This window comes from Chiloscyllium plagiosum, chromosome 29, assembly GCF_004010195.1.
Source record: "Chiloscyllium plagiosum isolate BGI_BamShark_2017 chromosome 29, ASM401019v2, whole genome shotgun sequence".
Taxonomy (NCBI): Eukaryota; Metazoa; Chordata; class Chondrichthyes; order Orectolobiformes; family Hemiscylliidae; genus Chiloscyllium; species Chiloscyllium plagiosum.
The window spans coordinates 32,217,834-32,227,193 of NC_057738.1; the positions used below are offsets into that span (position 1 = coordinate 32,217,834).

The 9,360-nt window shown below is 39.7% G+C and overlaps 1 protein-coding gene across 3 annotated transcripts in view; it reads right to left on the minus strand.

Moving 5' to 3' along the window:
* The window catches only part of lztfl1 (leucine zipper transcription factor-like 1), a 30,015-nt gene extending 21,053 nt beyond the window's left edge, over positions 1 to 8,962 (minus strand). For all 3 annotated transcript variants that reach the window (XM_043719445.1, XM_043719446.1, XM_043719444.1), the window contains exons 1-2: positions 8,838 to 8,962; positions 2,210 to 2,404 (exon numbers count right to left, since the gene is read on the minus strand). In XM_043719445.1, the coding sequence (XP_043575380.1) occupies positions 2,210 to 2,404; positions 8,838 to 8,914 (272 nt within the window). In that variant the 5' untranslated portion in view covers positions 8,915 to 8,962. The remainder of the gene's footprint in view (positions 1 to 2,209; positions 2,405 to 8,837) is intronic.
* Between the last annotated feature and the right edge of the window lie 398 nt (positions 8,963 to 9,360).

Below are 9,360 nucleotides of genomic sequence, written 5' to 3' on the forward strand. Positions count from 1 at the left end.
CTCAGGGGTAATGTTTTCACGCAGAGGGTGGTACGTGTATGGAATGAGCTGCCAGAGGATGTGGTGGAGGCTGGTACAATTGCAACATTTAAAAGGCATTTGGATGGGTGTATGAATAGGAAGGGTTTGGAGGGATATGGGCCGCGTGCTGGCAGGTGGGACTAGATTGGGTTGGGATATCTGGTTGGCATGGACAGGTTGGACCGAAGGGTCTGTTTCCATGCTGTACATCTCTATGACTCTATGACCAATTTGATATCAACAGACCAACACAGCATGCAAATCAGGCCTGCCCATCAACATGGCTCAAGCACTGCAACAGATGGGTAACCGGTGCATTTTGCTTGTCAAGCCTCAACTGTGAACCAAACATTAGAATTTGGTAATAGTATCTCTACAAAGGTAAGTGAAGGATTCAGACTATATAAACATGAACTAGTCACCGAGAATTTTCATTGAACATAAAAAAAAACACAAAAATGACAATCAAAGACAGAGAAATCAGAGTTAACATACCGGGTTGAGTGACCTTCCTCCGTCCTATCACCCGACCCGAAATGTTAACTCTGATTTTCCTCCACAGATGCTGCCAGACTTGCTGAACGTTTCCAGCAATTTCTATTTTTGTCTCCGATTTACAGCATCCGCAGTCTTTTTGGTTTTTATCGTTCACAATAAATTAAACCAATCATTAAAAATGTGTCTTCAAGTATTATCAGAATGATTTTGAATGTCTCAGCTTCTATTAAACACCTGGGCTTAAAGTTGATGTTTTTCCCCAGAATTAAATTCTGTTCCCTGAAGGATGTGTATGTACAATAAATGCAATTTTTCCCAAGTCGCATTAGAACGATTCTCAACAGAAATAGGACAGCATGACACAATGATTTCAAAAGATTTCTGAGTTTCTGCAGATGATTTGAAAGCAAGGTACAGACTTTTACAGGTGAAAAGTTTTACATTTGTCAACTACATCAAATTTAGCTCACAGAGAATGTATCAGCACATGTTAATTGAAATCACCTTGTGATGTGAATTTTTTTAGGTAATTTCGCACCAATTGTTAAATTACCAAGTAGATACAAAGTCTAAGTTAGAGATAGTTCACCAGGACCACACATAAATTAAAATCACAGTTAATTTGTTGTGCGACAGACAGAATCTGATTCAATCTAATTGCCTTCCTTACTCAAAACTCACGGTAAAATCAGAAATTAAACAGAGCAAAATCAATTTAAATAAACTTTTCAATTTTCTTACTCAACCATTCAATTGTATGGATTAAAAACTTTGAATTTATAAAGTAATAAATTCGTAAAAATATTTTGTTTTCCAAGCATTTTTAAAAATATACAAAACCAACCAGTTACAATGAAAAGTTAGCCAGTTGACATTTGCCTCCTGAAGCCTAATATCAGATTAATAGAGAGAAAGAAAGCTAATGTTTTGAGCTTAGATGACTCCTCATGAGAGCTGATGTCAGCTGCTTGACCCGCTCTGATCGCCAGCATTTTTTAGTTTTCAGTACAGATTCCAGTATCTGCAGTAATTTGCTCCTATAGAGGAGACATATGTTCCATCTGAATTACCACACACTGCACTGGTCTGTAACCCTATTTTTCTCCAGTCCAGCCCAATATATTCTTTACCTGGTGAGCCAACCTTTAGCTTGTAAGTACTGAGGCAAAGCATGTATTAAATAGCTGTGCCATTGTATTCTCATCATGTTCTTTTTCCAACAGTCAGTCCGAAATTATATTCATGATTTGGAGATGCCGGTGTAGGACTGGGGTGTACAAAGTTAAAAATCACAACACCAGATTATAGTCCAACAGGTTTAATTAGAAGCACTAGCTTTCGGAGCGCTGCTCCTTCATCAGGTGGTTATGACAATCACCTGATGAAGGAGCAGCACCCCAAAAGCTAGTGCTTCCAATTAAACCTATCAAAATGATATCAGTTTTCTTAAAGTACCATATGTGTATATCTTTTTTTAAATTACACTTTGGCCGTGGACATCTTTCATGAATCAGCTTAGTTATTATTACCTCTATTTCCATGTTACAGTATGTCTCTCCATTCTGTTTTATGCCACTGGCTTTAGTTTGCCACACCCTTTAAGCCTAATTCAATCATTTATACAGGAATTTAATTTTTTTTCCAAAGCTGTAATAAAACTTGTACTTTTTAATATCCTTAAATGATTCACCTGTTTTCCAGATCAGAGATGTCTGTCTGTAACTTCAGATACCATTTTTCAGCCTGACAGAACAACTGACGCAGAAGCAGCACATTAGTGTAAGCTGTGTTGATGAGCTCTGATTCTACCTCGCTGTGGACCACAACCTTTAGTCCATCTAACATCTCCCCCACTTCATCCACAGTGAAAGTGTCCTCAGTCAGTCTGGTAGATACAAAAAAAAAAGACAGTTAGACTATAGACTTTTTCCAATTCATGAAACATGAACTGTCCTTTATTATATTTCTCTTTAAGAAAATTAAAGTTGGATCTCTACCATAGAAACAATAATTCTCCTTTTAAAATGATTAGGACAATGCTCCTAGACATTTACCAACACCAGTTTTCAGATATCTGCTAGCAAATGTGAAGATAATGATTCCAGTTGGTAATTTTGTATAATTAGATTGAACTTTGGAACTTGTTTGGAAAGGCAAACCATAGATGTCAAGAAGAGATTGTGCACTGAGGAGGTATCTAAAGCAGCAGCAGCTGCCCAGAGCTCTTGTATACTGTTCATCAACATGGATGTACACACCTTGGAAGAACCTCTGACGGTGATACTCAGATTTTCACATGGTGAATGTATATCACAAGTGAGCAGGAGCAGGCATTGGAGAAAGGGGACTAGCTTCACTTAGGTTGTTGATGCACATTAGAACCCTGAGCAAGTTCCAACATATGCACATGCCCCACTCTAACCAGTTTAAATTTCCAGTTGCTGGCTTTACTCTGCCCAGTTGTCTCCATGATTCAATGAAAATGAAGTCAGATGACCAGAACCACTGACTCGGGCTGATTTTGTTGTACTTAACCTTTTACAAGGATTTAAGTGGTTTTTCATAGCAGGTACAAAATCCATGAACATTAAATAAATCAGCTGGTGATTCAAAGCACTTCAGTACCCCAAGTAATGCTCCTATCTGCCAGACACCAGGAACAATATCTCACACAGGCATTAACAAATACCATTCCATCCTCCCACACAGTGGGCAATGCTCACTTCTTTCCTATCGCCGCAAATAGTGCTAATACACAACCTCACCTTTAGAACTGTGGATGATGTGCATCCCCTCGTACCACAGCTAGAATTAATTCTGGCAATGGCAAAAGGCAATGAACACCCTCCACAAGGAAATCAAAGAGGTGGATGAACATTCTCGGTGTGACAGAGCCAGATGAACCCTATTGGTGAAGGTAAGGGAGTGGGAGAACTCAGGAGATGAGGGAGAGTAGAAAGCACTGTCAGGTATAATGGATGGGTAGAAAACAGATGCTTGAGGGATGGAGGAGAACATCGTTTGCTGGGCTGAGGTAGTAAAGGGGCAGGTGGAAGGAAGAACATCATTGGAGTGAGGGAGGGAGAGAACATAGTTGATGAAAGTGAGGAAGGGCTAGCATTAATCAGGAAACTAAGTTTGTGCAGTTTGTGGTTGACAGGTTTATTTAGAACAATGCAAGTTAGTGAACTGAAGAAAAAAATTAACATGTACATCTTCAGTTCATGGTGAGAAATAAGGGCAAAACTGCACAGGAATTAAGTTCATTACTTGGCTGTCTGACAATCTTCATCCCTGCTAGAGCCAGCATCGGAAGGCACAAAAGCTCTAGAATAATATGGTAAGTGGGAATAATAAATTAGATCTAACCCTTTTAACACTGACTAGAAGATCTGAACCAAGGATGCAAAGTTCCCAACTAGGAGGAGCAAGACATTCTAAGTTCTAGCAAGTTTTGAAAAGATTTGTAGCTCAGGTGGAGATTCTGGATGAAGGTTTGCTCGCTGAGCTGGAAGGTTCGTTTTCAGATGTTTCGTCACCATACTAGGTAACATCAAGTGAGTCTCTGGATGAAGCACTGGTAGCACGGCCCGCTTTCTATGTGTGTGTTTAGATTTCCTTGGGTTGGTGACATCATTTCCTGCGGTGATGTCATGTCCTGTTCTTTTTCTCAGAGGAGGTAGATGGGATCCAAGTCAATGTGTTTGTTGAAAATAACAAACACATTGATTAGATTAGATTAGATTAGATTAGACCCTGCACATCTTTGGACTGTGGGAGGAAACCGGAGCACCCGGAGGAAACCCACGCAGACACGGGGAGAACGTGCAAACTCCACACAGTCAGTCGCCTGAGGCGGGAATTGAACCCGGGTCTCTGGCGCTGTGAGGCAGCAGTGCTAACCACTGTGCCACCGTGCCACCGTTGACTTGGATCCCATTTACCACCCCCTGAGAAAAAGAACAGGACATGACATCACCAAAGGAAATGACATCACCAATCCAAGGAAACCTAAACACATATATAGAAAACAGGTCATACCACCAGTGCTTCATCTGGAGGCTCACAGATGATGTTACCTGTTATGGTGGCAAAACGTCCAAAAATTCTAGGTTCTGCTCAGCTGGATACAGCTGTTAAGCCTTAGGGATCATCCATAACGAATCCACAATTCTGGAGCAGCCACAGAAAATACGTGAGGCTTTGACAGCATTTCCAGAAACACTGCATACACTCGGAAAGAAATCTAAGCAGTCCATTTCTAATGTGAGCCCCGGCATATTGTTCACTTTCATGGAAAGTACGGCCACTTACCTGGAATATCAGATATGGCAAGCAGCTGAGTGCATGCTGGTCCTCACTAATGGTTTGCACCCTCAGTCTGTAAATAGGATGAAGGAAAGCCTCATGTTGGCTCACATGATCTCCAAAATAATCTCCAGCTCTTGGCTAGCCAGAGAGTGTGTTTAAGCGATGAGAGAGAGAATGATGCAAGGACGCAAAGAAGTTGGCACTTGGCTTATTTCTCATCTCTTTTCACCAAACCCCATTCAGGGTATATCATGATGTGGCCTCCCTGATGACTAAATCTGCCTCAGCAAAGATGCAGGTGGTTTAGTCTTCAGCAGGGTCTTCATAGATCCCAAAATATAGAGAAATCTCACCATGGGCACCACAGCAGAGCAAGAAATGAGCAACATGCCTTCAGCATTGCTGAAGCTGTAGGAATACATTGAGTAGAAGTAATAGGAAAAAGAAATAAAAGATCTTTTAAGTTACACAAGGAGCTCACTTAGAGCTTCTTACAATAACAATATTGTAATGAAAGCAAAACACAAAAAAGTGCTGGAGAAATTCAATGGGTCTGGCAGCATCTGTAGAAAGAAAAATTGAGTTAACGTTTTGACGCTAATGACTCTTCAGTACTGTTTGACATTACAACATTAATGACAGTCAGTTAATGCTTCTGAACACGAAAATGTATCATGCAATCTTAATTTGGGTCTCTGTTGTCCAGCAATTTGTAATAATCTATTTTGTCTTCCAAGTGGGCATTATCCCTGATGTAAATAATTTAACCGGGGAAAACGAGCAGAAGTTGTTAACAAGGTAGAGGAACTTTTGGGGTTGTGTCAGCCTTGCTGCACCCCAAAAGTGTACATTCAGGTTCTATGAACCATGCCTACGTGCTTTGATTACAAGCTCCTCTGGGATTAGTGAGTTTTGAGAAGATTCTCAAAGGACCCACTCTCACTAGTATCCTTACATACAGATGAGGAAGGGCGCCACTTTGACTGGAACAACACATCCATCCTAGGACAAGCCAAACAGAGACATGCATGAGAATTCCTAGAAGCATGGCATTCCAACCCAGAACTCTATCAACAAACACATTGACTTGGATCCCATTTACCACCCCCTGAGAAAAAGAACAGGAAATGACATCACCACAGGAAATGATGTCACCAACCCAAGGAAACCCAAATAGAAAGTGGGCCTTGCCAGCAATGCTTCATTTGGAGGTTCATTGATGATGTTACCCAGTATAGTGACAAAACATCTGAAAACGAACCTTCCAGCTCAGCGACCAAACCTACATCTAGCTTCTCTGGGAGCTAGGTGAGCAACTTCAGCCCTGACTACAATCAGGCTTCTCCTGCTCAAAGGATGCAGTGCAGTCCTCACCTTCTTCCTCCTGCAACTCTATTCCTCTGCAGTGCCAAGTTGTGAAAGACACAGCACATCACTGACCATTATGCACACACTAACAGCTGGCCCATACTAACAGGCATCTTTAAATCTGTTCAGGAAAGTTCAGCAACCCAATGGCTTGTTCAATGAGTGCTTTTCTTCTCTTGTTGCTAAAATTGCGTTTTCTCATTAGTGTCAATTGATGTCTTTAGGGTTTACCCTGGTCTCCAAGGAGACATCACTAATTCAGTTTGAGTGTTATAATTACCTGTGGGAGATTTACTGACATGCTCAGAACAAGCTCTGTGAGCAAAGATCTCATTCACAGAGATACAGAAACAGTCATGCTATTTCAGTCTTTAACGTTGTTTCTCTCTCCACAGATCCTGTCAGAACTGCCGGGTTTATCTAACACTTGTTTTTATTACAGATTCTCAGAATCCACTGAATTTTGCTTTATTTCTTAAAAGAAAGGGAAGAGCTACCATGCTTTGATCTTTAAAGGCTTTCCCGTCTGTCAAATGAAGACATATTAATCCTGTTTGTGTTCTCACCTTCGTGACTTTGGCAAGTTTCAAACAGCTCAGGAACCTGATAGAACCTATTAAAGCTTGAAAGAAGATAAAACAACTACAAGGGGATACAAAGTTTAACCAAGTGGGGAATATATAACAAATAGAAACAAACAAACATTGTCATAAAACATGAATGTTAATTTTGGCAGAAAAAGTAAAAATGTTATCTAAATAGCGAAAGTTTGCAGAGCTCCAAGATGTAGGTGTCCTAGTGCATAAATGGAAAAAAGTTTGAATCCAACCACAAAAAGTAATTAGGAAAACTAATACAATATTATTGTTTATTGCAAGTAGAACTGAATACAAAAGTATGGAAATTATACAGACATTGATGAGACCACATTTCATATTGATCTCCTACGTAAATAAGTTGGAAGCAGTTAAGAGAAGATAGACTAGCCCAAGATCTGGAGTGGGTGGGTTGGCTTGTTAGGAAAGGTTAGACAGACTTGGTTTCTATTTGCTGAAGTTTAAAAAAAGGTAACTTGATTGAAACATAAGGTCATGAGGTGTGTTGACAGGCTGGGTGTGGATAAAGATTTCCGCTTGTGGGAGATTTTAGAACTGGGGTCACTGTTTAAAAATGGAGGGTCATCCATTTCAAACAAACAGGAGGAGAAATATTTTCTGGAGGATCCTTGGAACTCTCTTCCTCGAATGATAGTGGAAGCAGAATCTTTGAGCATTTTCTTTTAAAAACAGTACAGGTAGATAGATTCTTGATAAGCAAGAAGCTAAAAGATTATCATGGGAACGTGGGATAATTAAATCAGTTTTGCTTATTGAATAGTGACAGTCAAGGTGTTGAAGGGCCTGCTCCTAACTCATATACCTATATGAAAGTAGGGCAGCGCAGCGGCTCAGTTAGCACTATTGCCACATAGTGTCAGGGACCTGGGTTCAATTTGTCTTGGGCAGTTGTCTACATGGAGTATACACATTCTCCCCATGTCTGCGCATGTTTCCTCCAGGTGCTCCAGCTTCCTCCCACAGTCCAAACACATGCAGGTTAGGTGGACTGGCCATACTAAATTGCCCATAGTGTCCAGGGACGTGCAGGTTAGGTAGGTTTGCCATGGGAAATGCAGGGATACAGGGCTAGGGAAAAAAAAGTAGATCTGGGTGGCATGTAGACTCGGTGTAGATCGGTGTAGACTCAATAAGCCAAAAGTCTGCTTCCACAGTGTAGGGATTCTATGATTCTATGAAAGTGGTGTTAAATTTACAACTGACTCATAAAAGATGTCACATGCATTTACAAAGATATGTAAATAAAAGATGCAAGAATGGGGTCCGTTTTGGTTTGCAATGTGCCCAATATTTTTGGTGGATTTAAACTTTGCCGTCACCATAACCTGACCACCTAATGCATTTCAAAATTCTGGCATTCTGAAGAGGAGTCATATCGGACTTGAATGTTAACTTGGTTTCTCTCCCCACTTACTGAACTTCTCCAGGATTTTCTATGTTTGCTTCAAATTTGCAGCATCTACAGCATTTTGCTTTGATTAAAATTCCATCCACAATGTGACTCTATGACTCTATGCTACATATTCCAATATTTTCCATGGTCAGTAAAGAGGACCAATTTGAAATCTCTCTTAGGTGCTAGATAATTGCAAATGATTCCAAAAATATTGGTGAGCATCATAAAAGTATTCATCATCATGGAATACAAATTGGGATTTCAAACAAAAGGTTTAAAAAAAAGGAAAATAGAAAAATGGTTCAGAAGAAAATGTTCTTCTACAGCAGATGTTAAAATATAGTTGTCAGCCACAAGACGTTTTACTCTGCTATGCCACTCTCAATGTGTGAGACACTGATACCTACACCAGGTGCCCATCCGTAAAATAAAATAGCATTCTTTCCTGATGTCCTTGATCTTGATCATCACAAAAGGTCAAAATCATGATGTGTTTATCAACTCCTAGTGTCACAACTTATACGTTGCATCAGCAGACTCTCGGAATCTAATTAGCGATTACGTATAATGTCAGATCAGTAATTCACTAATGCTTCTTAGTAGCAGTCTACAAGAGCGATATTCACCTACTGTCCTTTAAATCCTGAAAACAGGAATCAATAGTTTTGAGCCTTAGTGCTCTTTTCGAACGAGCGAAGCGCATGTAGTTGATTACAGCATTCTGATGGTGTTCATTTAACCCCAGTTCAGCCTGTGAAAAAAAAAATCAGAAATTCAAATAACTTCCTATATAAGCAATTCAAATAGACAATATTCATCAACTTTTTGTTTCAATGTGAAAACGGTAAACAGTTAAAATTATTAGAAAACATGATCACCAAATTGTTTTTTCTTTGGCTTTATTAATGTTTAGTCAGGAATCCCATGACAGGATTATGAATAATCATTTCCAACAGCATAAATGAACTGAAATAAAAGCAAAACCTTGTGTTTGCTGAAGGTACCAAATAAAAATAGAAAATGCAGGAGAAACTCAATAGGTCTAGTTATCTGAGAGAGAAATAGAGTTAATGTTGAGTTCAATATGGCTTCTTTTCAGAACTGAAGAGAGAGAGAAATGTGATAAGTACAAATGACTTAAATCAATTT